The sequence below is a fragment of the Haliaeetus leucocephalus genome, unplaced genomic scaffold (genome assembly GCF_000737465.1).
Source record: "Haliaeetus leucocephalus isolate CR32 unplaced genomic scaffold, Haliaeetus_leucocephalus-4.0 Scaffold1014, whole genome shotgun sequence".
Lineage (NCBI taxonomy): Eukaryota > Metazoa > Chordata > Aves > Accipitriformes > Accipitridae > Haliaeetus > Haliaeetus leucocephalus.
Genome location: NW_010973450.1, coordinates 1404386 through 1431930, shown reverse-complemented (window position 1 = coordinate 1431930; position 27545 = coordinate 1404386). Strand labels below are relative to the sequence as shown.

Genomic DNA, 27545 nt, shown 5'->3' with positions numbered 1-27545 from the left:
ATGTCGGTAACGCCTAGTAATTTGTCACTCAATGGGACAAGCTTCTTCGCTGAAAATCATAGCATTATGGATAAGCCTAGCGAGCAGAGAACTTTGAATGTCTTTCTGTTCTGCTTGACTTTCATCATTGCATTCACAGCACTTCTGGGCAGCATTTATTCACTAGTTTCCCTGCTGAAAATGCAAAACAAAACCACGGTTTCAATGATTGTGACCTCTTTGTCAATAGATGATTTGATCAGCATCGTGCCAGTGATTATTTTCATGCTCACCCAGTGGTCAAGTGACGTCCTCCCCCAGCCTCTGTGCACCACCTCAGCGCTTATATATTTATTCCAGGGAATTTCTAGCAACCTGAAAGGGTCTCTTATAGTTTCTTACAACTTCTACACCATCAATAAAACAGAGACAATGAGCTGCAGCACTTCCAAGCGACAAGTGAGCATGGTATGGGCCATTCTTACCATTTGGATTGTCAGTTTGCTGATCTGCATTTTGCCTCTCTGTGGTTGGGGCAAGTACATCCCCACCTCCTGGGGTTGCTTCACTGACTGTGCCAGTTCCTATATCTTGTTTTTATTTATTGTCTACTCGCTGTGCTTTTGCCTCCTCACAGTGCTGTCTGTTCCTCTAACTTACCAGCTGTTGTGCTCAGATGAGCAACAGCTATTACACATTGATTACCAGGAAATCTCTCGAGGCTACATCACCCCTGGGACACCTGCAGGCTGCAGTACTGCTACCCCATCTCTGTCACCGGTGGACCCTGTGGATAAAACCCTGAAGCATTTCCAAAACGCGTGTCCAAGCTCGGAGGCAGTTTTTAGGAAAGGTGTGGCTGAGAGCGGTGCACTCGAGCCCCGTTGCATGCACAGCATACAGAGCAGGAGCTTCACGGTGGGCTTTGCCCAGAAACGGTTCTCGCTGATTCTTGCATTGACAAAAGTCATTCTCTGGCTTCCAATGATGGTAAATTGTCAGATTGCTTTACTTTCTCATGTTTACTTATATTTAAATGGGATGTGAGTTGGTGTGCCATGTATTGAAATAGATGAGCAGTAGCCATTGCAATTGTTCCTTACAGGATAGTTTGTGCCAGCAAAAGTCCTTTAAAGCAGGTCTCTGTCACTACATGAATTTAACTGGCTTTCAGCAGGTTTGGCAGAGCCTGATTCATCAGTATGTTACTCTATCATCACATCATTTGTATCACCTGAATAGAGGGATGAATAAGGTCCACCCTTTTGTATTGCCAGCTGTCTGACAAGCATTTGCTCAGCATTATGGGGGTCTGTGAATTGTACTAAGCTAGCTCTTCTGCCCCTCCTCACAGCTGTGAGTCACGTCCTTTGCCAGACTGGTTAAAAAATAGGAGTTTATTAGAAAAATGAGGTTTGATTGTATCTCTGTAATCTCTGTAGTACTGGGGGCAGGGGGAGGGAGTGCTGTCTGTGTGCATGCACTACTATATTTGGAAACAGTTACATTCATGTATAGTTAGAAAGGAGTCTGTTGAGAACACGGAACATGGGTCTGGGGCAGTGTTATCCCAGTCCCCAGGATGTGTACAGAGTCAGCACCTGAGCTTCTCTCAAGGGAAAGAGAGCATTACAGAGCATCTGCAGTGCAGCCCTCTGTGGTGCTAAGTTCTCTCCTGTTCCCCACCAGGAGTTGGGGTTCCTCAATACCATGCAGGAGAGACTGCGTTAGCAGTGCCTTCTAAGTTGCTTGGATTGCGCGTTGCTTGTTTTAATGGTGCTCAGATGTATATATTTAGCTTAAGAAAGGGCTTTTCTGAGAAAGGCAGAATGAAGAGAGTCTCTTGTCGGTGTATTTTCTCTACTCTCTGTTCAAAACAAAATTGTTAGGCTCAGCAAACATTAATGACAACCTGTGTCTTTTACTTGTGTCGTATTAATGGTGAGATCTTCTGTTTATTCCTGGAAGTATCTCATGTGCCTGAAGTGATTTAAATTTCAAAATGCTCTGCCTTTCAGATACAAATGGTTGTCCAGCACATTACTGGTTTTCAAAGCCTTTCATTTGAGACGCTTAGCTTCCTGCTGACTTTGCTGGCTGCCACAGTCACCCCAGTATTTGTCCTGTCGGAACACTGGATCCACCTGCCCTGTGGCTGCATCATTAATTGCAGGAGGGATTCTTATGCAGTGTCTTCAGAAGAACTCAAAAGTAAGTATAGAAGGGTGACATGCAGCTGGAATGTATCTTGTAGTAAACAGGATAGGAAGTTAGTGTCAGTAGCAGTACTTTGTACTGCTTGAAATAATTTACGTGAATTATACAGACATTATTCAGAACAGTAAATGAGACTCACAACATTCGTGCAAGACAGCTGGAGGGAAATAGTGGATGCTGAGGCACAGAAGCTTGGCTGATTTTCCCAGGTCACTGTCAGATCTTCTAGCAGATTCTGATGGACTCTGAATCCCAGTTTTGCTCTCTTTTCCTACCCTGGGAAAGATGTATCTACCAAAATCTGACTTCTACTAATCAAATACATGGAACATGCTAAACATGTTTAACGTTGTGGGGGAAAAAACCATGCTAATTGCAAGCAAATTATAAGAAGGAGAGGAGCTATTGTTTGTACACCTGTGCTGTAGCTACTAACCAGAAATCACAGCAACACCAATAAGCAAAGAGCGAAGGACATGATTTATGGGAGGGGCCTGTATCTCAGTGTGTTCATGCCGCTTGTTGAAAGCTGAGGAACTCCTACACAGTTTTTGCCTAAAAATATTTCCCTGCATGTTTATAAAGTTTACCTTGGTGTAACAGAGGATGCCAGACCTTCACTGGTAACCTTCCTGGAATCTTCTAAAGCCCTGTTTTTCTCTGGGCCTCCATGTAAAACCAGCTGGAGGAGTCCCTGCACACGCTGACTGCCACAGCCTGTCTCCTGCAGTTACACGACTTTTGTTCTTTTCATAAAGAACTTGATCATGTGGTAATACTCTGTCAGAGAAACAGAAGAAGAAGAAGAAATACAGCAATCACTCCATGAACTTACTGCTAGTGAAAAACACATTTAGGCTTCTGTGAACATGAACAACATCATCATATTTGTGGCTAAAAGACTGCATAATGCTTTCCTGTAAATTTCCTGGCCACAGTTACTTATGAAATACATGAACATCGGAGACTGAGGTATCTGCACAGAGGGACTGCATTTTGAATTACAAATGAAAATACATTTCCAGTGTTCTTCTGAGAGAAGTGTTTCTTATTTAAATGTTTTATTGAAGCTTATTATACCTACTAATATAAGTTTAGTATCTTTATTAGTGATGAATTTACATTAATTACACACAAATGTATGAATTTATGTTCATGCATGTTTGCTTTCTGGGACAACTGAAAATGTATGAACTTAAAAAAATTCAGCTATTCAACAGTAGGTAATTATGGAAAGTTTGAAGGATAGAAATCTGCCACAGGATATTAAATACATCTGTATCTGTTAGATGTCTCTTAACATATAATACATATGTTCCAGTAAAAATATAGTAAGGAAGTGTACAAGGAAGGAGGATAGAGCAATAGTTGATTTTTTAATTTGCATTCATAATTATTATCAAGAATAACTTAACAGAAAAATAATTTCAATTTCCTATTTATAATACTGCAATTATATTAGTATATAAAAATAATAGATTTATGCATTAATCTTTCAGAAGTGAGAGTTGTAGTGCTAGAGTTTGATACACTTGTCCCTTGAGGCCTGGTCCAAGGGGAATTGAAAGTGCTGGCAAGTTTTATTTAGAAAGTTAGGAATAGAATAGAATAGAATAGAACAGAACAGTTCAGTTGGAAGGGACCTACAAGGATCATCTAGTCCAACTGCAGAAGTTAAGAGCTAAATGCTTCTGAGGATCTGGGTGTTGTTTCCCATTCTCTGGAGTTAAAAGTCCTCTGACATCAGTGGATGAATTCCTGAAATTCACTGCATGTTTAGGGAGAAATAAACTCCTGAATCCTAGAGAAAAGCCATTCTCATTCATGGCTTTCACTTGCTTTGAACACATTCTCCAAGTGCATAATGGCTTGTGCTGCAACTGATGCCGTTTTAACTGCTTTCCCAGAGAGGATGACTGCAGTTCATCACGAAGGCAGTTTATTTCAGATGTATTTGATAATGCTATTTAGAGAGATAAATATACAGCAGATGGAGAAGTAGCAGTTACAAAATAATTTAAAATAAATCTGTGACTTTTAGATATTTGTACTGAAGACTATTCTCAAGTTTTAATGTAATGACTGCTAAGGTCAGAATTTCACCCACAATTAAATATGATCTAGTAAGCACACAAACTGTTGAATAGAAACAAAGGTTGTATAAAGGTATCCCCATACTTTTTATTTTATAATTTAGCATGAAAGGTTTGGTGGGAAGATGATTTCATTAGTTAAATAAAAGGCACTTCTTTAGTTACTGCATAATGTAAGATGAAAAGGGAGAGTATGAAGAATCTCAGGTAATTTGTGTTAGAAGGGAGGAAGAATGAAAGGGTATAAATAATGACTGAGAATTTTTATTTAATTCTTCAATCACTGTGTAAGATTAGTTGGAGCACTGAATTTAGAATGGAGAATATACAAAAATTTCATTGTGTAAATACTTCAAATATTTATTTTTTTATTGTAGAATTCTGTTTTTCTTGCTTAACTATTGATATCGAAGGTTAGTTATAGATTCTCAGGAATATTTTATCATTTTGTACATTGTTTCACCTTCAGGAATATAGCTGAAACAGGCTGTGAAAAAAAAGAGTATGACAAAATTTAAATTTTTTCTTCTTGTGTATATCCGACAAAATATCATATATCGTAGTGGTTTTGAAAATGGCAGGTAATCTACCAGTTTCTGGGAATCTGGTAATCCATTAATTTTGGAACGTATAATTTCTGAATTCATTAAGAAGGCAGTATAATAACATACTGTCTGCGAAGTCTTTCTTCTCAACAATTCATTCTTTTTATGGATAGAAAATTGTCTGTTTCTAGCAGTAGTTAAACAATTTATTCCATGTTTTAGAATGTCATTTTCACTGTGAGTGTAATCTCATTTGTCTTCTTGGTTTTGACTCTTCCAATGTGACATTTCTTTCCTTTCCCCTTAGCCAAACGCAGGGGTTTCGAATTCAACCTGTCGTTCCAGCAAGGTTATGGAATCTACAGAATATCCCGCGAAAACCACCACCGCCACGACGGGGGTGGTCAATCTACGTCCTGTCACAACCTGGTGAGCTACGGCTGCGGTAGCGCGGACGAACCTCGGGGAGGGAGCGACGACCCCCCCCGCTGTGGGAAGGCGGACTTCAGCACCACGGCCCCGGCGGACAGCTCCCGGGACGCCCCGGCGGGCCCCGCGGCCGCGCCGGCCCCGGGCCAGGAGGCGAGCGCCGACCGCCGCCTCCTTCCCGACGAACCGGGAACCGACCGCCTCCTTCCCGACAAACCGGGGACGCACCGCCTCCTTCTTCCTGAGAGACCGGGAGCCCACCGCCTCCTTCCTGGCAAACCGGGAACCGCGAGAAGAGAAGAGGTCAGAAACTTTGAGAAGTCGACCTTTTCCGAGGGACCAGAACGGAGGCTGTCTCATGAGGAAAGCCATAAACCTGAACTCACAGACTGGGAATGGTGCAGGAGCAAATCCGAGAGGACCCCTCGGCAGGTAAAATAGGAATTTGCCCTTATTTTTTTCTGATAAGAAGAACTACCTTACCAGAAAATAAGGATAATTTTCACTACATTGAAATTACTATTAGTCCTATTGGTAGTGTAGTTACTTTTAGTAAAAATCATGCTCAGCATTGTATATTTTAGTAACCACACACCTATTTGCAGATTCTGATCCTGCAATAATTTCTCACTTGTCTTCTCAGTCATAGGTTTTTAATTATTATTAACTATTTTGTGTGCACCTGCATGATCCGTATATGGTAAGAATTCAGTATGAATTATGTTAATTCATCTTAATGAATAGGAATTTTATCTCCAAAAGACTCCAAAAGATTACATTTTCAAGAGTATTTCCAAGCATCTGGTGACTTTTTTCGTCATGCTTAAGTTTTGGGTAGGGGAAAAAAGAGGACTGCAAAACCAAACATGGATGGTAAGTCCACAGAGAAATGCAGATTTCAATCTGGGCACAAAGATTCGTATTAGATTCAAACAAAAAGATTCCAAGTATTATATTGTTCATCCCTTTCCTTTAGATTGTGGATAGTTATTGGCAAGAAGAAATTCTGAGAAGTGTGTTAGTTTGCAGGAGCTCTGAGGGAAAAGTGAAGGTGGAGTCTTAATACATTAGCGCTTCAATTGAAAGACTTGTTAAAGGTGTCTGCAACCTCAGCTTGTGTAGTTCTTTGGACAGAGGTTCTGATTCTGCTCTCTCACATTTGCTGTGCACTGTACTGCATCCAACAGCTTTTCACAGCTCGGGAGAAAGGGAATATCAAAAACCATAGGCTTTGAGGACATGCCATCTAAAATTACTAGAGAGCACTCCAATCTTTCTGTATAACTCTTTCACCTAAAGAGGTGTCCTATTGAATGTACCACCATTGCCACAAAAGCTGGGGTTTGCTTTTGGTTATCTGATTGCAGGACTACGGTCTGTTCCAAGAGCAGACTACTCATTTGCCTATTCCTTGCTGTGCTGATAATGGCATATCAAGGACAGCAGGATCACCGATTTCCTCAGCTTAGAGGCGTTTTGATTCTGCCATGACAAACCTTGTTGTTAGCACGCATACTGGGAGGGTCTGCACTGACTTCTGACTAGGGTTGGGTTCAATGCTAAGGAAGAGCCGTGAGAGAGAGTTGCCCAAAACTGCTACTTGTAGAATGGCAGACTGAAATTGGATCCAGCAAAAGGACAGCTATTATCTCATGTAAGAACGTGGACTTCAAGGAGAACTGCCAAGCTTTACTTTTATTTTCTATAATCAGTGTTTGTTTAAGGGACAAAATTTCACAACTCAGGTGGAATGCCCTTAATGGAAGAAGGGAAAGATTGTTAGCCATTCCTTGTCAACTGTCTGTTAAGCAGGCAATGAGTATGAGGATTTTCTGTCTCCTGAAAATTCATAATTATGAACCAAAGGCCAAATGCTGATATGAGGCACCAGGTGAGCCTGCAGTGTGATATCTGTAGTGGAAATTGAAATGAGCAACAAGTGTTTATGCCTGTGGAATTTACATGATGCTTTCGTCACATACTGGACTCTAAAAAGCATCTCAGAGTGGCCTGAGGAGTGAAAAGAGGTAGTACTGTATCATGCAATTATCTGTTCCTTCTGTGTGCACCTTTCCCGTGCTATGGCATTTATGCTCCAGTACACAATTTTGGTCTGCGTAGTGTATATAGTGGTCTTCTGGCAGCATAGATATGTACCCATTTTCAGCATAAACCAGGGCAGTTCTGTGTACATATAAGTACAGTTTTCATGTTTTTTATGTGACACAGTCATAGGTTCATATTGCTGCTGTAAATTGACTCTGAGACAACTTAAAATGTCAGTTCTGCCTGCTCACCTTTGGAAGTTTCCTTGGCGGAATCCAAAAGGAGCCAGTATTGGCTTTTGATTTATTATGCATGAGCAACCAAGAAACACATGCAGAAGGACTAAACCAAAGAACATTGAAGTATTTTTAAAAATATTTTATTACTATTTGAGTAATAAATAGTAATACTATTTGAGGTTGAGTTTTCATTTTATTTGATTAAATTTCAGGAGCTTTTGTAGTATGTGGCAAAATTACTGCTTTTCTTCTATATTTGCACAGTGAGAAGTTCATATTGGACAAAGGAAAAGCGTATCTTCCATTTTTCTCTAGGATTGTGACATTGAGAGAAAACAAGAGTGTGTATCTCTCTTCTAAGGAATAAACAAAAACTTAATTGAAAACTTAAATGCTCAGGAGGATGATTTTATGTTTGGGGAAAGCTGTTTCTTGTGTCATAAGCAGTTACTCTCCCACTGTCCTTCAGTGGTCACAGAAACTAAAGTATCAGTTGCCTGTTAGTGTCTCCATTGAAATAAGCAGAAGTCTCTGTAAATCTGAGAAACACGCTTCCAGGTGATGTAGTTACATGCTTATGCCCTATTCAAGGACAATGGAAGCTGGTTGATAATTTTCCAGGAAGGCTTAGTTTTTTCCCAAGCTACCCTGCCAATGTTTGGGAGGGCAAATTTGCATTAAGGAAGTTGAATGTTAAGGTCCAAATGGGAGGGAAGGACTTGACCTTGCCTGGGTTATGAGAACCATGTCTTCTGGAGCGCGTGCTGCCTGGGCTAAGTGAGATTGTCATGCTTTTTTAGCATTTCCTGCAGAACCACGGCTTCTGTTAATCTTTCCAATGTGTCACTTCAGTGAACTCCACAGTCAGTACAGTCTCTCCTTGTTTATTTGAATTCCGATACCTGCTGATACCTAGAACCCCAGTCTTCCTCCCACTGCAACCCTGAGGTGATGCAGGAGGCAGGAATTTGGGCACAATGAAGTTAGAAGCCAAAGTCAGTCTGCCTGTCTGAGTGTTAACTAAACTGTGAGGGTTTGAGTGTGCACTGTGGAATTAAGTAGACATTGGGCATTATAATCAGTGGGAGTGGGGTAAGAGCCTGTGTGAAGTCCACAAGACAGGAGCTGCAGAAGGCCTTAGGGTGGAAAGGACTTCTGGAAGTCACCTAATCCAACCTCCTGCTCCAAGCAGGGCTGACTTCAAAGCTAGATCAACTTGCTCTCGACCTTTGGCACATACGTAGATAAGATGTATAAGATGTATTTTATATCTAAATAAGGGAATCCCCTCTCCCTCTGATAAACACAAGTTTATCATTTGAGTCAAAGTAGGAATTTGTTTGATATTTCAAATTTGACTGATCATCCCTTTCATGAAAAAGCAAATGTTCACTCTGTTGCAGTGTGCAGTGATGAACTACTGTGTTTGTGGGCAGAAGTAAATGATGACTCAACCTGGTTTTAATCTACTAGTTCTTGCTAGACTCGTGCTCCATGTATAGTTTGATTAATAAAGTCAGTATATCACTAGGTTCATCATTAACTGTGGCTCTCCTTGCAGTAGTTTTCAGACGGTGTTTAAAATTAAATAAATTCTTCTTCCCATCTCCTGTCATTGCCATTTCAAATTGCTAGACCTGTGACTTCCATTACAGCAGGTACGAGCATCTCTTTGTGAAGCAGCTGGCAACGACTGCATGTGGATGGCTTTATTTGCCCTGAGGCTTTATATGTCACTTTTGGACATACTTCTTCACTACTTGCATTACAAGGAATCCCAATTCATCCTTCCCTGACATTTTCCAAGTTATAACCTGGTGTGCAGCTGCCAGGCATTAAGGCTCCTATGGTCTAAAAGTTCAAGGCTTCTGAGTTACAGATCTCACTGTTTCTGACATTCAGCATGAGTTTCCAGAGCTTCACAGCACTGACATTTGCTTTGCTGCTGAAAAAGGGCAGAATATGAAACTCCAGCAAGTGTTGTAAAAATAACTTTAATGCATTTCTCAGATGTGTGTTGGATGAAAGATCAACTTGGACCAAACATTAAATAAGTTGAAAGCCACCCCTTTTATATATCCTGTCTGGAAGTCCCTAAGTGTCTAAGAAAAGTCACTTTCTCCACATCACTCTCCATTTCTCACCTTTGTTAAAAAAAGGAGTCTTTCCCTAGCATTTATTGGCCGTGTACTTCTGCTTAATTTGTCAATTAAGCTAGCCAACTGGGGAGAAGGTACCAAACCTTACAAAGAAATGGATGATTATCCTAATAGGATAAAAGTTCCTCATCTTCAGTACTTTCAGACTATAAATGCTTGATCACAGAAATAAATATAGATGTTCTTATTAGAGTACTTCCAGGGTTCTTTTCAATAAGCAGAACTTGTAATAACTTACAGTAGGAGGAAGAATAGCAATTATGCATGGATTTTCAGCTTAGCTGTTAAGTGATGCAGTAAATGTGTCCTTACATGCTGAATTTCCACATAGCAAAGGGCACAGATGCTCGACAAGAGCACTTGAGAAAAACATAATCTCAGTCCTGCACATACTGGTTGAAAATGGACAGTGAGTTGTCTTATAGAAAACTAGAATGCATTGTTCTTACATTAAAATTCTTTTGTCATTTCTGTTGTACTACGTGGTTTGAAAGCTTTTGAAATTAAGAGCTCCCGTGATAGCCCTGAGAGCAGCCGGGTTGGGGTGCTACATTTCTCTGATGCTGTTATTTGGGTTCCCACTCCTGTCGTTGTGCCTTTGTGCTCTTGTATGTTCATGGAGAGGATCTTTTACTCACACAACCAAACAATTTGCAGTTCTGCAGCAAAATGGAGAGCATTGCAGTAATCAAATCTGAAAATTCCATGTTGATTGAAGTTACAGTTGGGAGAACTACAGTCAACTTCAGCCAGGTATTGAAGAAATCATTGTGAGAGTTGCTGCTGCTGAATGAGTAATACAATGTGCATTGCTGTAGCTGACGGGTGTCCCATTTGGAATAAAACCTGCTTTGCCAAGTGCAGTAAGCCAGAACATTTTGGTCAGGGCCAAAAAGGTGTAATAGTCTCATCCTGATCTCCAAACAGCAGCTAGCCAGGCACACAGATTTTTCACAGAGGACAAGTATTTCTTAGCAGCAGGACAAGTAAACCCTTTACAATATCATCCTACTGCTTCCATCAGTGCATCAGCATTGTTTCTGCTGTGCAGATGAAGCACCAAGTAACTGCCTCGGTGTTAGCCTAGTGCTGGCCACAGCATTTTCCTGTACTGCGCAGGTCAGCAGAAATCAGCTGGGTGTTACCAGCTTTCTAAGGGCCTGTTGTCATGCCTTTTTATTAATCCTTCTCATAGCCACTTTGCAGATTGAACAGGAGAGGAGAGAGAAAAGGGAGATGAGATGTAGTATGCAAATAAAAGCAGGCTTGAACAAGCATCGTTTCATGAAAGAATAATTGCCCTAAGTTTCTCCGAGAAAGCTCAGGAGGAAAAGAAGCAACATACTGGAGAACAGTCCAGCCTGAGCGTGCTGTGGTCCAGAAATAAACCCAGCACACATCCTGCTTAGGGTACCTGCAGCAGCAGTTTTATCCTTTACAGGGTCACCTACTACTTCACCCTTTCAAATGGCCCAAGTTATGTGGGACACAACTTGGCTTGAGGAATTTGTTGGCACAAGTAGCAGTGATGAGAATCAGAGCGGGTTGTGCAGAATGGTCTGAGCAACATTTCAGTAGAGGGATGGGTATGAGGGGAAAGGAAAGGCAAGGAGGACTTCTCCCACAAAAGAGAGCACATCCATGCTCATGTTTTATTTGAGGGACCTGTCTGAAATACAGAGACATGTCACTCTATGTTATTTTTAAAAGCCATGAAATCAATAAAAGGTAAACCGTTAACTTGAAATAAATTCTGCTTTCTCTGTAGATACTGTTATTTAGTGTTGCTTATGTAAGGACACGTAACTAGGATGTATACTTCTGCCGCAGATCATGTCAAGGCCATGTTGAATTCCAGAGTTCATAGCAGTGAGTGAGATTTTTACTGGCATTGATTTATAAAATTGACATTGTTTAAAGAAATTTGTGTGTGTGTGTGCGCGTGTTGATTTGTATCAGGCTGGTTAATGAGTTATGCTATCTTTGTAGGTATCTGTAATGATCTGGAGGTAGAAATACCTTAATCTGGTAACATTAAAATGATGATGCTACTCGGGAGATGCAGTGCAGCTGCGTTCCATGCAGTGCGCGTTGTTGGCACATTGCTTCTGAAAGGGTAGCAGGGATTGCACCAGCCCTCTGTTGCCTTGCAAGTTGTGTTACCAGAGAACTGGTAAGAAGATCTTGCAGCTGTTAGTTTTGTGCTTCTGCTTACTCAGAGCTGGGGTAAAACAGAGAAAAGCAGGATGGGAAAGAGAAAGCTCAGTCACATGCATTGAATGTGGTTTAGAGTGGAAGGGCTTTATGTCTGCTCTAACAAAAACCACTCTCCAAAGCCACTGAAATAGTGCTGGTCAAATGCAATACAATTCAAGAAAGATCCATCTTCTTTTAGCCTTCTTTTTTGAGGACTGTCTCATTTACTATATACCTTTTTTTTTCTTTTTGGCATTCACTAATTTTTTCCAGTTCTTCACCCAGTCTTGTGCTATTAGCCAGTTTTAGTGACTGTATGGTGGCTGCTCTTCAAGCTTTTAACAGACCACAAAAAAAAGTTACCGCAGAAGCAGGGTATGAAGCATTCTGTTTTTCATTTCCAGAAACATCCATACGTTCAGACTGTGTTTTCCCTTCTACTTAGCAACAAAACCTCTGATTATTTTGCAATACATCTGTTATAAGCTCTGCCTGTACTGGCAGTACTTCAAACTTCTCTGCAGTTTTTTGCAGGCTGCCATCAAAAAGAATTGACCTAATCTCATGGAAATTAGTTGGTCCCTTGCCTGATCATAGACACTGCTGCTCTCACTGAGAGTTGATCCTAGTTCTGGACTTAAAAAAAATTGGGTTACATTAGAAATTGATGTAGCGGGTTGAGTTCCACAGGCAGCTCCTCTACCCCTGCGGCTTTATGCTGCTGACAATCTACTGGTTTCTTCTGAAACCCAGATGCATGCAATGCAAACACTGTGAGGTACTAAAACTGGAGGTCTAGGCTCCTGGAACTGCGGTGTCTCTACTACGTTCCCTCTGCCAGGGAGGAAAATGATGTGTGAAGCAGCAGTCACTCTGCAGTGACCAGTTCTCCTCTTCTCTGCTCATTATTCTGCTGGCTCCCATGCTGGGAGGACCTAGGGGAAGGAACCCCAGGCTGAACTGAGGATGGGAGTCTGCTTGCTCAGCCAGTACTGAATCCTCTTGAGAATATAGAGGGAAAATGGAATTCAGCTCTGTCCTGCATATCATCTGGATAAACTCTACTGAGCTTCCCACAAGTCAAGCTGGGGCAAAATACACGTATAGCCCAGCAGTACTACAAGCTGCTGCTGGCTGCTATCTCCGGTCACAGCACAGTTATAATATCCAGCAAAACTAAAGTTTTATATGGCTTTGAATAACAGCAGATCCTTTGCCTGCCAGTTGCTTGGTTAGAGACAGTTTTGTCTTTGCTTTCTGGAAGAAGCCCAACACCAGTGCCACAAAAAGCCCGTAGAGATGCAATGTTTGCTTGTTACTTTTTTTGTCATATGGGCTGGCAGTTCGTTGGGTGGAGTAGGAAGCATGTCTGATCAGATGAAGCTGAGCCTGAGGCAGACTTTCAGAATTTCCCTGCCAGGACTTCAGTGCTGCAGCTGAAGGGCGGCTGGAGCTGGGATGGGGGCCATGGGGGCTGGTACAGCCTTTCTGTGCCATAGGAGGGAGGACACGCACAAAAGGAGGTACTAGGAAGGAAAGGGAAGATACAGCTGCTCTCTTAGGCTACTGCAGTAAATCCATCCTTGGAACTCCATTTATAAATGCTTTTATCCATACTATATCACAGCCCTAAAGAAATGCAACAATTTCCTTGGCTTGTGTTTGGCCTTTCTTCTAGTTTTCTTTTATTTTCATAGCCAGAGCCTGATACATTGCTCCACTGTAGAAGCACTGTACCAGCTACTAGGAAGACAGTTAACTCTATCCCAGCTGAAACCGGGACAATTCATTTCAGTGGAACAAAACCTGATGACAGCTGAAGGGGGGCATCACAATGTGGCTCCCCTGTGACTGAGAAGCAAGTGGAAGGAGCAACATGGCATAAGTGTAAAGCACATTAATGAAGACATATATTTCTTTAATACTGGTTTACGTATTATAAGACTTTGGATTGATGTATCTTCCTGCTTGTCAGTATATGAAGAGAAATGTCACCTATTCCACCCCTCCCTGCAAGCTCCTTCCTACCATGTCATGTCCACTTTTTTCTTTCTTTCTTTAGCACTTTCCAGTAAATTTACTCAGCCCTTTCACCTAAAAGCTGTGGTTTTGCCTCTGTTTCAACCCAGGGAAAATGAGCACAAAAATAAAGCTTCCATAAATCTTGTCTTGCTGCAAAGCTAGCACATGGCAGTGGCTGTGCTGATGAAATGAAGGCAGAGGTGGGAATACTGGGTGCAGTGCTGTGCATTAAATTGCAGTGTTTACAGGCAAAAATATCCTTTTGGGCTGCATCCTGAGGGTAGGGACATAGCTGAGTTTTTTCCATTATCACTAATGGAAGTCAAAAGGCTGAACCACACACCATGCCCTGGAAACGTGCCCCCTTATGTTTCTGCCCTACAAAGCCATCTTGTGCATTTCCCCCCAGCACTGCTTCTATAGCAGGAGGTGTTCAGAGGTGTTAAATGGTTATAGCCGTCATGCTGATGGTCATACATGCTATTCTCTCAGTAACAAAGAAATGTTAAATTCCCTATTTTGCTACCCACAAACTTACAGTGTGTGTTGGCCAGATTGGCCCAGTGGCCCATACCACTTCTTAATATTAAAAAAAAGCCTTTGAGGCAAAGAACTTGCTGAAATCTTACTGGATTTTGGGTGATGATTTCCATCTTGTTTGAAGGTGGTTTGCACTGCTTGGTAAGGGTAAGGATCCAGTGAAAGGCTTTGCATCTCTGATAAAAATTTAACGGAGTAAGGAACTAGAACTGCTGGTCTCCTCTCAGTGTTAGGTCAGGTACAGTAGGAAATAGTGTCTGGTGTTCTGGTATGACCCAACCATTCAGTTGCACTGTGATTAAGAATTAAAATGTGAAAACCTGTGTGCTTGGCTAAAACTTGGTCAAACCACCTTGACAAAAGATAATTAGTTTCAGCTGAATTGAAATTGGCCAGCATTGAGGACTCTGCGGTTTGAGATTTAAACCTTGCCAATAACAACTGGAACTGGATCCTTGTGAATATGACTTTGCTGATTTTAAGGTTATCTGATTCACACAGTGGGATAAAGGCATAAGGATTTAATAGTTAAACACACAATCCTGCAATTACTGTGGAGGTGGTCCTCACTGACAGCCTCTTCACACACTGTACAAGAGATGAGAGTTGCAGGCTGACTTGCTGACTGCATGTCAGCAATAGAGGCATGATATTGGAATAGTGTTAAAAAGTACAGCTTCCCCTGATAACTAACCTCTTACCTCAGGTAGTAAACTGGGGTTGGCTTTGGAAATTGGAAAGTCAGAAGCAGATGTGGATAGGTTACCTTTAGCAACTCAAACTTTATCAAAATGGGGAAACAAATCCAACCATGTTTTACTAAAGGTTGTAAATAGCAAGGTTAGTCAACAGTGTGTCTGATCCAAAGCATCCCAAGTCCAAACATCCCAGCTTTTAGTCGGGTAAATATTCCATTATATTTAGTGGGGCTTTGTAACAGTCTGTGCAAAGCTTTCATTTGAAAAACTGCTGGTATTTCCCATGTCTGATGCCAGCAACCACTCCAGCACTTCAGGGGAAGGTAACTCTTAGCAGGACTGAATATTCTTCAGTGCTGTCTGCTGAGAGGAGGGATAGCGCATGCTGGTTGGCCTGCACTGCTTGCTTGCCTGAAGTGATTCAGGGAAACAAGGGATAAGAAGTCTCTCCCTACATTACTTTTTTTTCACCCTCTGAGCAACAAGTGATACTTGCAGAAGGTTGCCCATTATAATTTGTATTGTGAAAGCAGTATTTTTTATTCTGTTATTTTCAGACCTTAAATAAGCAGTAAGAAAGGTATCAATTACTTTGATTTAGCTTTTTGAAGAGTAGGGTGCCAGACAATATATGTGATGCCTTTGATTTTCTGTTGAAGCTATGTGCTACTTGGAAGATGGCACTACCTTGGAGTGATAGTAATGATGCTGTAGCTGGTTGTCTCGTCATCATCTGTTCTATGAGTAAAGAGTTACTCCATCAAAGTGATTTCTGTGGAATAAAAGTGACACGAAAGGAGAATGAGGCAGCGGGTTTTATTTAATACCCATCTAGCCTAGCTATAATTGAGAGGGAGAGAAAAAATGGTACTTGTCATTTCTAACTCTTGCTTAGCTGCATTTTTGAAAGATACCTTTAACATTTCATAAAATACCAGTGTATTTCCCTTTTCTAAAGAGATTGAGTGTAAATATGTCATGTATTTTTTTGCCTATACTTTTTTGCCTTCAGGCAACAGAAATCTCCCAGGCTTGCAATATGTTACAGGCTTTCTGATTATTTTTCTTCTTTGACTTTATACCGTATCTATGGGTTGCCTCAAGCAAACTCTTTCAAGAGGCTCTCTGTATGGAACCTATTTATGTGCCCTGCAAAGAGAAAGAGAGGGAGGCTGTGTGAATTTTTTCACTTAGGAGTTGTCAGCCCTGTGTATCTGGATGTCTGCGGTTTGAAGGTTTTTTAGCAGTGATAAATACACAGGATCTTTCTCACTCCAGGAAAGTTCTAAACATTCTAGTAAACACCAGGCACAGCATAGAAGCTGAGTTACGAATGGACTTGAAGATTTTATTTGCTTTCTGCTGGCCTATACAACTGTACTGATGCTAATCTGCTGTGATGTTCTCATCTGGTCTCTTCCTGCAAGTGGTGTTTCCTTGGTTGGAAAATCAATGTAGCATTTCACCATCATCTTCTAACTTTGCTCCAAGTGGGACAAAGTGTTGCAGTCCTTGTGATGCTTGCTGACTCTCTGCTTGCAGTTAAACTGCAATTGGCACTCCGTTGAGTTGCACAAACAGGAGAAATACTGAGAGTAGAAACATTTGCCCGGGAGGGCAAGGCTGAGTATAGGCAAGCTCCTAGCACTTCCCTCATGCTGGCACCTGTGTGAAGCAGCTGGCTTCCTATGGCTGCTGTTTATTCTGTCTGGATCACATCTGTTGCTTCAACAGGTTTTTATGAATGCTAGGTACGAGTATACGTGCATGCATGGACTAGAGAAAAGAAATAAAAAACTGGGCTGTGGAGAAATAATGAGGATAAATAAGCCTTGTGGAGCTGACTAGTGACACTATGTCAGAGACTCTTACAGGAATCAGTCCTGCAAAGAGCTGCCACTGATTGGTATCAGTGTTCCTTTTCTGAGAGAACAGACAATGCTACAAACGAAATCAATATCACACTGACCAAGGGATCCTTGTACATTGGCCCTAATGCCACTTAATGGAATAGGAGTTACAAAAGCAGTGCAATTTAGACACCTTGCAATAAAGCCATTACATTCTAGGCTGATATATTCTCCATTTTTAAAGGCTTGTGCTATTCTTCAATGTATTTTTCTTCATTATATTTTCCTAGTAAGCAAAAGCACCGTTTCAATTTAACTTTACAATAACCTGCAGCTCAGCAGAAAGCCTGTTAGTATGATGCTTGCAAATGAACTCAGAACTTTTTTCCAGGACTGGCAGTACACATGTCAAATAAACTTCACCAAATCTGGTGAACAGGGTAAGGCCCAGTTTTGCAGCTATTACAAAAAAAGAGAATGAATGTCAGCAGACCATCCCCTGTGCAAAGAGTGACCGCCTCCTGGTAGCAGGGTGATGGAGAGAGCTCGATCAGACATCCCAAGCTCTGATTTCTGTACCCACCACATGCTGCCCAATAGACCTCTTCTCTCTTCTGCAATACTAACCTTCTTCAGACAGTTAATAATGCAATCAGCCCTGTCAGTCAAGACCATAAGAAATAGTTTTTGAACGTTCATGGCTGGAAAGCTTTGGCAGATACATATAACTATGCAAAAGCCCTGTTCTTCAGAGTGTGATATGTAGATTGCAGAGTTACACCTTTCTAAAGCAGGAAATTTCAGTTCTGTGGACACTAACACTGCTTTAATTGTGGTACAGTTGACCTGTGTCTGTGCAGTGGAGATGCAGGGGTAGAGCTATCTCTACAGCTAGGAGTGAGGTGGTTGCCTCAGTGCAGTGCTAGGCTCATTGTTCTGCTTTTAAAACCTCAGTTAGCTTCTCCGCCCACCTCTCTGTATGAACATAGGTGTACACATAGACCATGACCTTGGCCTTCAATTGCATGGTTAGTTGTTGCCCACATTCACTGTATCACATGAGGAAACCACACAAGATAGAAATACAAGAGCCAGAATTAATTTGCCCAGGTAGCCACAGTGCTGACAGTCTAATACTTTCAAGTGCATGACTTCACATTTTAAATGTTCCTCTAGTGTAGATTTTTAATATCTCTGTTTCTTGCACATGCCCCAAATATTTATCTGCATGCAAATAATTAAAACTACACTGAAATTTTAATTCTGTGCACTCTTTCCTACCTGAAAGTGCAAATAAATTATTAGAAGTTGTCGTAAATACTTCACGCTGTGTTGTGAGAACAAACACACAGAATTACATAAGGACCAAGTCTGTACTTGTTCCAAAAATCTTATTAAAAATAGCAAACATACAAATTAAAACAGACGTGCATTTTCCCAGTTATTTTTGAAAGATCAGTTTAGGATGTGAGACAGGTGTCCTGAAGGCAAGTAGTTTGGTGAAAGCCAGACATACCAGCAAATCCCATCAGGCAAGCCTGTTTCCATACGGAAGAGAGTTGTTTCTTGTAAAATCAGCTATTCTGTCTGTGAGGAAGACTATTTAAATATAATAGATTTGAAACAGCAAATCTTTACATGAAAATATAGATTATAATAATTTTAGCATAAGTAGGTGCAGAGCATCTAAACTTCTGTAGGACAGCAGCAACTAGAGACAACAGAGAGACTGAAGCTCATGACAGATGACTCCCATGAAGGCCAGCAGTCAGGAGAGCCCTGGACTCATCTGAATGGCCTTAAAGCCATGCACCTTCTGAGCTTCTGTCTGTGCTGCACCCATACTGCAGGGGGTCACTAAAGGTGCCATATTATTTGTGGAATATTAAAGGGCTTTCTGTTGAGCTCATTTACTTCACCCCAGACAACTGAGTACAGAAGTTCTGGTATGTGGATGCAAGTATTCTTACCTTGGATGCCTCTGTTGCACTTTCTGTTACTAATTTGCTCCAAATATGGGTCTGTCCACATTGGCCAGGCCAATGACAAATACTGGGTTTCAGGTCATCTGAGGTGAGCTTGTCTATTCTTGTCATACCCTATTAGCTCTAAATTTACTGCAGTCAGCCTCTCAAAGGGCAAATCATTGCAGTAATTAATTTTACTGCAGCTAATTTTTATTTTTAGGGAAGTGGAAGACTAAGCCTCTATTTTAAAATAAACAGAAAACACATTGTCTCTGGAAAGAAACATCGGGATCGTTACTGGAAGCATTCTAAAAATAGAACTCTTCAGCTAGAGCTGTATTCCACCAAAGTAATTAGGAATGCAAACTCATTAGAGCTTTATTTAGATTGCTAATATTTCTTTTGGGGAACGCAGCATGGCCCAGTGGAATTAGCATTGGACTGGGATGCAGCAAAACCTGCCGTCTGTTCCGGTCTCTACCACTGTGCCGTTCTGTAGGCTTGGGAGAGTCACTCTTTGTTCTGGGACCTCACATCAGAGCTCTCCTACCTTTTCTAGAGATGAGATACACACTCTAGTATGATCTTTACTTCACTGTAACACTAATGTAACACCTGTCTTATTATTCCAGGGCCTGTGATTCATGACATTTGAAAATTAGGACTCATGAGGGAGAGTCTACAAACTACCTTGTGCTTGAGTCCGTTTCCCAGACACAGGCATGTAGAACCAGTTGAGATGCCTTAGGGTGTCCCACTTGGCCTCCAGCCGCTGCTTCAGGAGGCTGTAGGTCTCCCATTAGTCCTCTGTTATATTTGAAAGTTTTTTGAGGATATCCCAAATCCTCTATCGCATCTCTGATGGCATTAGACAACCATGTCTGGGCAACTAGTTCAAACTTTAAATGTCTGAGTACGCAGCCTTCTTGCAGAGTCAGCAAGGGTAGCTCCTAACTTAGGTGTACTGGAGTATCCTCCAAACAAATTTTCTTTTTCCCCTTGTACATAGAAATTCCAGGCTCTTAGGCATTTCCTTTCTTCCACCAGTTAACCTTTTTTTCTCCACTGGCCTTTACCGTATTGCAACAGCAATTTATTGTCTTTGAAATGAAACTGATCTGCAAGCTACATGAGCCACCATTCAGGTCATGTGGCTCTGAACAGTTTATCTTTGCTTTCAGTTGCAAACAAGCATTGCCTAGCTAAGAATCCACTTTTGGAACAGATTCAGCTTGGTTCTCAGGAGATGAAGTCTTAAATGATAACCGTGTTTGGGGAATGGAGCTGTTCATGCTTTCCTTTCCCTGCTGTGCAGCCATCCACTCCCTGAAACAAAAAATTACCAGGAAATCCTGGGAAGTGTGTGCTTATCCAGACTGGATGATGGTCTCTGCAGGTGCTAAGCACTGGAGAACTAGGACCACTGAGCTTAAGATATTTGTAACAGGATGAATCCACTTACACTTAATATAAAATGCGAAAATATGTAGAAATGTTTGATACTTGACATATTAATACATTAGCCTTAAAGAATTTTCTAGGCTCCCTCTAGCAGAATAAATTCTTGACCACTTGTAAACTAGAGTTTTAAATTATTTTTACCATCACATGTAAATACATCAGAAACAGTATTCAAAGTTGATTGCAGTCATACATTCCTGACTTTTCTGTAAGCGCCCAGCTCTGCAAATTGCTGATCAACTCCTGCAGACACTAAAGGGAAGCAGAGGGAATGCCGTACGCCCTTTGGAGGCACTTACCAGCATACAGAATGAGGCTCTGCTTTGGCAAGTGATGAAATTAAAATTTTCTTCAAGTGTACTTGCAGCTTAATGCCCCTTTATTAATATTTCACAAAAGTATAAGTATTTCATGGCAAACCAGGTAGAAGAGGGTGTTTTGCTTTGGTTTCTGCCAGTTTGCAAGGAGAAATACAATAACAGATTCTGTAAAAGTTACCTTCCCCTTTCCTTCCCTTCCCCCTCAAAAAAGCCATACGGATCAAAAACTTACTTTCTGTGCAGGGAAGGCCGTGTAGTTTCTAAGTTCCATAAATGGCAATAGTAAGATCATTTAAAAACTCTCAGTCAGATGGCTCTTGGTGGGCCCTTTCTCACTGCTTTGAGCATTTCCAAATTGAAACCTCTCTGCCAGGACCCATTGCCCAGCCGCTGTGGAGCTCAGTTACATCCTCTGCAGAGACTGAAGCCTCCCCTATGCTACAATATCCTCCCTGGTGAACCTGCCTCAAACTCTGCTCAGGCAGTCGGAACAGAACAGGGGAGCCTGGCTTAAAACTACAGTGATTATGAGGAAGGTTTGCCTCATAGCAACAACAACTACTTTCTGTCTTCTGTGAAATCTGAAAGGTGGATAATTTAATTTAATAATGAAAGGATTTGCTTTATCAATTATGCAGAGATTTCTCTGTTCAGAATGCATCAGCACTCCTTAAGGAACAAGTACATTCGTGATTTATTTCATTGTAATTTTTTGTCTTTGCTTGTGAAATATGCATGTGCTGGTACATGTAGTTCTTCAGTGAAATCCCTGTCCCAGATTCTAACAGACAGAATAGCCTCCAGCCATCTCGGGCAGGAGCTGCACAGGGGGTATGCCTTGTGGTAGGACGTGATAGAAATAAACACTCTCCACAAAAAGTAAAACTAGGCAAAGAAAGGGCCAGCTCCTGTTGGCTGGAGCTCATGGCAAGCATCATGGCAGTAGAGATCCTGCAGTGTTCCGGCATGATGAAATGCGTGTGGATATATATTAAGCAACTTTGAAAATTACCTACTTGCTGTTTCTGTGATGCAAACCTGCAGAAAACAGTCCTCCAGAGGGATAGCTCAGATTTAGTGCTAGGCTGCAACTTTTATGAGACCTGGCAGATATTTTGCAGTATTCAGTTAAAGCTGGCCTCAGCATAAAGATAGTGATTTTGGCTTGCAGAATGTTTTGATTGGAGAATGCCATGATTTTTTTAATTGAAACGTTTGAGCATTTCCAAATTGAAACCTTTCAATCCTACCAGAAATTAAGAAATTAATTGTAAAAAGGTAAATATTTTATATACATATATGTGTATGTAAAATGAATAAATAAATACTTATATGTATTTATGCATGTGTGCATGCAGAGAAAAAGTATCTGTAAGTGGATATAAGAACCAGAACAGACTTAATTTTAAATCTGTTGTGTTCAAGCAGATAAGTGTCTGATCCTTCTTTCACCTCTCCTAGCTGAGAGTAAGTAAGGTCTCAGAAAGACAAGTCTTCACTTCACAGGATCAGAATCGTTGATAGCGAGGCTGCCTTGTCCTGTGTAGTTGCCATGGATGCCAGACTGGTATGGGATGCATGAGAGTTAGAAAGCATGCACGTCAGCTGTGGGGTGTCTTTGTGATAATACTACAAATCCTGGTATAAGTAATTCTGATAAAACAAACACAATACTGGAGTTGTAGAAAAATTTCTACATTTTATTTAGGAGTAATGATAGTTATATCTGTGTATCTAATACACTGCAAAACTGCTGAGACACAAAACCTGCAAAATAGCACTTTGAAAAGATAGGGTTTTCTTCCATTTCACAAAGCTCTTTTACCTTTATGCTAGTGCCTGATTCCTGCATGCATTGGCAGGATACCGTCAAAACATTGCCTTTCTGAAGAAGATCCAAGAAACAAGTGGCTCTAAGTTTTCTGTACGTTCTTAAAAACATCTGTGTAGAAGTGCTTTAAAAAGAGAACACATAGCATAAATTGTGTGGGAAGAGTTAATATGTGTATTTATTTTAGAAACTAGTTTTTCTTTTAAATACAGGAATACCAAGTGTGTGGGCAAAAGAGCGTGGAAAGAGCCTGGTGGAGCAGTACCCTTTCAAAAGGCATTTTGGGCCCAGGCTGTGGAGAGTGAGATGGCAGATGTTCAGAAACAGCACAGTGGACCTCTTTCTATTTTCACTGAAGTAAAAATGAATCATAACCCTTTTACAACTGTGGATGCTCTTGTTCATGCTGAAATAACGCAGAGATGAGAAACAGGAACCTGGATGGATGAACTGAAGGCCACTGTTAAGCATTACTCAAATTGCTTCCTATTCCTATTGCTTTAGAATTAAATTGCATTGTAAGGCTTAAAATCAGAAAGCTGAACTGTAGGTAACAATGGGAGTGGAAGATAAAATACTTCTTCAGAGAATGCACCAGTATAGTCTGGTTTACTAGTAGATTCCTATTTATTGGCATGGATGTGTCATAAGAAGCAAAAATGGATATTTAATGATGATATCAAGGACAAGGGTCACATTCTGTTGTCATTAATAGTAATTTATACTGAAAGCAATTGCAGTAATAATCAATTTTACCTGGCTATACATAAAACCAGAGAAATGCATTCTTCTGTCTTTTGGGTTAACAGTGGGTTTATTTATAGCATTTTTCTGTTGGGCTGCTTGACTCCAGAGCAAAGCTTGCAAAGCAAGCACAAGGTGGGTGACAGCTCTGAACCCAGGAGGGAGTCTGGCTGTGGTGTTTGGTGCCCTGTGCATCGCTAACGAGCTGAGGGGCCAGATCCAGTTCTTGGTCGCTAGCCCCTTTCTGGCTCTGGTGCAGAGTCCTTTCAGGTACTCTAGCTGGAGAGGGACAGTCACCATCAGTGGCCGCAGCATCTCCCCTCCAGCATGGAGCATAGAAGTCTTCCTGGGGCTGTGGCACTTTCAGGCCAACCAAGGTAGTGCTAGTTCCCCTCAGCACTCAGTGAATTTACAGTTCAGTGGCTCCAATCTCTCCTTCTTTCCCCTATCGTGTAATTCCAGGGTTTTATTTAATTTTTAATAAACTCTGCTTAAGTTCTGTAGTGTCATGAAAATGCTGCTTATTTTTTTTCAGTAATTAGTTGGACTTGTTTAAACTTCAAACATTTTGTATTGATGATGAATAGGCTTGTTTCTCACACATGTACTTCATCAAAGCTTGCAGTTAATAGTGTAGTTTCCTTGCAACTCGGTTGCTGCACTGAGGGAGTTTATTCTGTTATTTGAAAGCTGCTTCCTGCGAGGGCAGCAGTTACTAGGCAGGCGCCTGTCACAGTCACGAGTGCATGGCATTATGATGCACGGTTTGCAAAGAGACAAATGGATTCTCTACTTGTAGAAACAGGTGAAGATGTCTGTCTGTAATTGAACGATATTTCTACTGGAATTGGTCTAGTGGAAAATGACGTAGTTTACTGGCTTCCTGGTTAGTGACTGGGAAGTGGCATAGAAGACTTGGCATATCCTTTTCACTTCTAAAAGTAAATACTGATTTCTCAACAGAAAACAGACTTTTGGAAAGAGCCACTAAATCTGTGGTCATTGGAAAATTTCTCATTCTCCACAACTGGAGTATTCGTTCCAGTGAGTGAGGATTACTCATTCTCCCTCCAGGTGCCTCAGACATATCCTCTGTCTTCTTGACATTCAGTCTGACAAATCCATGGTGTTTCATTAAGTAGAACGTAAACCTGCACTGAAGTAATCAGTCCTTATTTAACTTTTCTTTTTCATACTCTTTAGATGTCTTTCTGTATAATCTAAGTGCTGTTTTAGACTGTTCTTCAGATTCTGAGCTTGATTAACAGCCAGAAATGCAGACACTCTTAACGGACCCTGCAAAGGACTTCCAGTGTTGATTGCAGAAACTAGTCAGGAGGCTGGAAACAGAACTGTAGGGCTTGTCTCCAACAGAAACACCATTCTAAATGTGTGTTACCAAAATTGGTAGGTATCCAGGCTCTATCTATTGCAATATCCAAGACGCTAACCTTGTGTCTGTGCTGCTAGAATAGTAGGCTTTACCCACTTGATCTTACCCAGAGCTGGATTTGTTGCTTTGTCCTCTCATGACCTTAGGAAGCACCTGGGATGGAAGACAAGTGGACAAGAGCTTCTTCAGCCTGAGAAAACAGTTATTCTCACATCCCTCCTTTCCTGGAGGAGTGATCCTAATCATTAATTACTACAGAAAATGTAAGTGCCAACACCTAACTGTGCTTTAAAAAAAATCTCCCATGTCATTGCTTTGAAACAGAGGCTGCTGGTGCTTACTCTTGGGAGAGCTACCACTGAGGGAGCCCCTGTACCCACCATGGCTCTGTACTCGAACAGCAGCAGCTGGGAGCTGGCAGTGAGCTGCTGTCATCTAACATTCACCAATCTAGGACCTTTGCCGGCTCAATGGACAGCATGATAGCTGCCTCTGTAACTGCACATTGGAAAAACACTTGAGGACCATTTTTCTCTGACAAATCTATTAAGGAGACTAATACAACTTTGATTTCCTTCCAGCAGGGTAAGCCAGCTCCTAGGGTTTTGTCAGGCAAATTCCTTTGTCGAAGGACCACATTAAGTCACAGTCTGGCAAGATTTTGCTACGCAATGAAACCCAATTTCCTCTTCATGCTCTTTAGTGAAGGTGAGGTAATGTGGCACTTGATTTAGCTGTGTGGTTGTAAAGTTGTGCCTAATTCCATAAAACTCTCATCACAACAGCTTCCTTTAGCAATCAGCAAATAATTGCCCTTCCCAGCTCCTATGAACAATTTCACCTTTCCAATCGGTATTCTAAACCTCTCTGGTTTTACTCACTTTCTCAATTTTACTAGAAAGGCAACATTAATCGGAATTGGTCCAAGTGGAAGGGGTCCTTTCAGTGCTGAAATAATGCTAGCACTTCTCCATACTGCCAATTATTAGACCTGGTCTTTCTGTCACTCCTCCTTTTCTTCCTCTCTCTCTATTCACACAGTTTGCACAAGACAAATCAGTATCCAGGAGGACAATATTAGAGCTTCTGCTTCCGAGGGTGAGCTCAGGGCATCCCCCTGTAACTTGCATGGGAAAGACTGGTCCTTTCCAAAGCCCAGGGTTTCTGTGGTTTGTCTCTTGGTTGCAGGTAGATTAATCACAACACTCACAAACGAAGAGGCATATCCTGCTCTTCTAGACAGCTGTCTCGCTCTCTCATCTTAGCCCTCCCTTGCATGGACAGGAAGAAATGTGAGTGCTATCCAAACTCCTTAAATGCCTCAGACTTACACATCCTGATAAATCAACTGTCTGTCATTTTTTCACCTCATGCATTGATTGCCGTGATGTTGTTTCTTATTCCCAAATCATCCAGAAAGTTAAATGCTACTAAGGAGGGTCTCTGTGCATCTGTTTGTGTGTGTGTATAGAGGAAGCACAGGGGAGGCTGAGGTTTGGGCTGGTGATTTGCCCTGCCAGGCAGCAGCAGCAGGAGGTAGGAAGGAGTGATTGGGAGGAGTAGGAGTGGTGCTGTAAATCCTTATTATAGATTTCAAACTGACACCATTGAATGAATGTTATTTCCACAATAAAAATGAAATGCACAAAAGAGTTCCTTGAATAATATCTGACAAGTTGTTTCGGAAAGTTCAGCTTGGTAGCTAAGCCATCTAACTTCAGGCACCTAATTTAGTTAAGACTAATTAAGGCAGGGTGCCCAAGGGAGACAGATGTTGTCAGCGTAGGTTCCTGGTTTTAAACAGTCCTGTGGTGTCATTTCTGTCCTTTCGGTCACTGTATGAGAAGCTTTAGGAGATCAGTATCTTGATCTGATTGAAGCAGAGTGAAAACACTTTCAGAAGTGCCTATGAGTACTAGCTAGAGAGGTGCCTGCTAGTGCTGGCGTCTCGTTGTGGACTGGCTGCAATGAAACATTAAGTGTAGACTATTCTAATAAAGCGTGAGTGTCCATAAACTAGCTGAGTCACAGTCACTTGGGACTTCACTTTTTATACTAAAGTGTATCATTATAAAACACTTCTTTCTACTCTTTAAAGTCATAAATACTAGGTTTCTAAAATACTGCAAGGAAAAGTCTACAACAGTAAAATAAGTTAACAAACTAAGCATAATTGGTTTATTTATAATGGAATCTAACTTCAAAAATTAGCATTAGAAAAGGTCATTCTTTCTCTTTTTCAGCGATCAGGTGGGGCCTTAGCTATCCCTCTGTGTGCATTTCAAGGAACTGTATCTCTTCAGGCACCCACGGGAAAAACTCTCTCTTTATCTACATATGAGGTAAGCACTGAAGGGCAAAAAATAACACCCACGTCAAAGAAAATTGAAGTATATCGATCTAAAAGTGTTGGTCATGAGCCAAACCCAGAGGAGTCTCCTAATACGTTTGCTGACACAAGTGTTAAAATTCATTTAGAGGTACTTGAAATTTGTGACAATGAAGAGGCCCTGGATACTGTGTCAATCATCAGTAATATCAGCCAGTCCTCCACACAGGTAAGGTCTCCATCCTTACGTTATTCACGGAAAGAAAACAGGTTTGTCTCATGTGATTTAGGGGAAACTGCTTCCTACTCCCTCTTCATACCATCAAACAATCCTGACAGCGATATTAACATATCAATTCCAGACACTGTCGAAGCTCATCGGCAGAATAGTAAAAAGCAGCATATGGAAAGAAGTGGTTATCAGGAAGAAATACAAATGTTGAATAAAGCTTACAGAAAACGAGAAGAAGATGGCAACAGCAATTAA

General features: G+C 41.2%; 1 protein-coding gene across 1 annotated transcript; it reads left to right on the top strand.

Moving 5' to 3' along the window:
• GPR149 (G protein-coupled receptor 149) lies at positions 1 to 27545 on the top strand. The gene is made up of 5 exons (XM_010584919.1): positions 1 to 969; positions 1998 to 2190; positions 5142 to 5439; positions 5596 to 5695; positions 26973 to 27545. Exons 1-5 carry the CDS (start codon positions 1 to 3, stop codon positions 27543 to 27545), a joined length of 2133 nt encoding a protein of 710 aa, XP_010583221.1.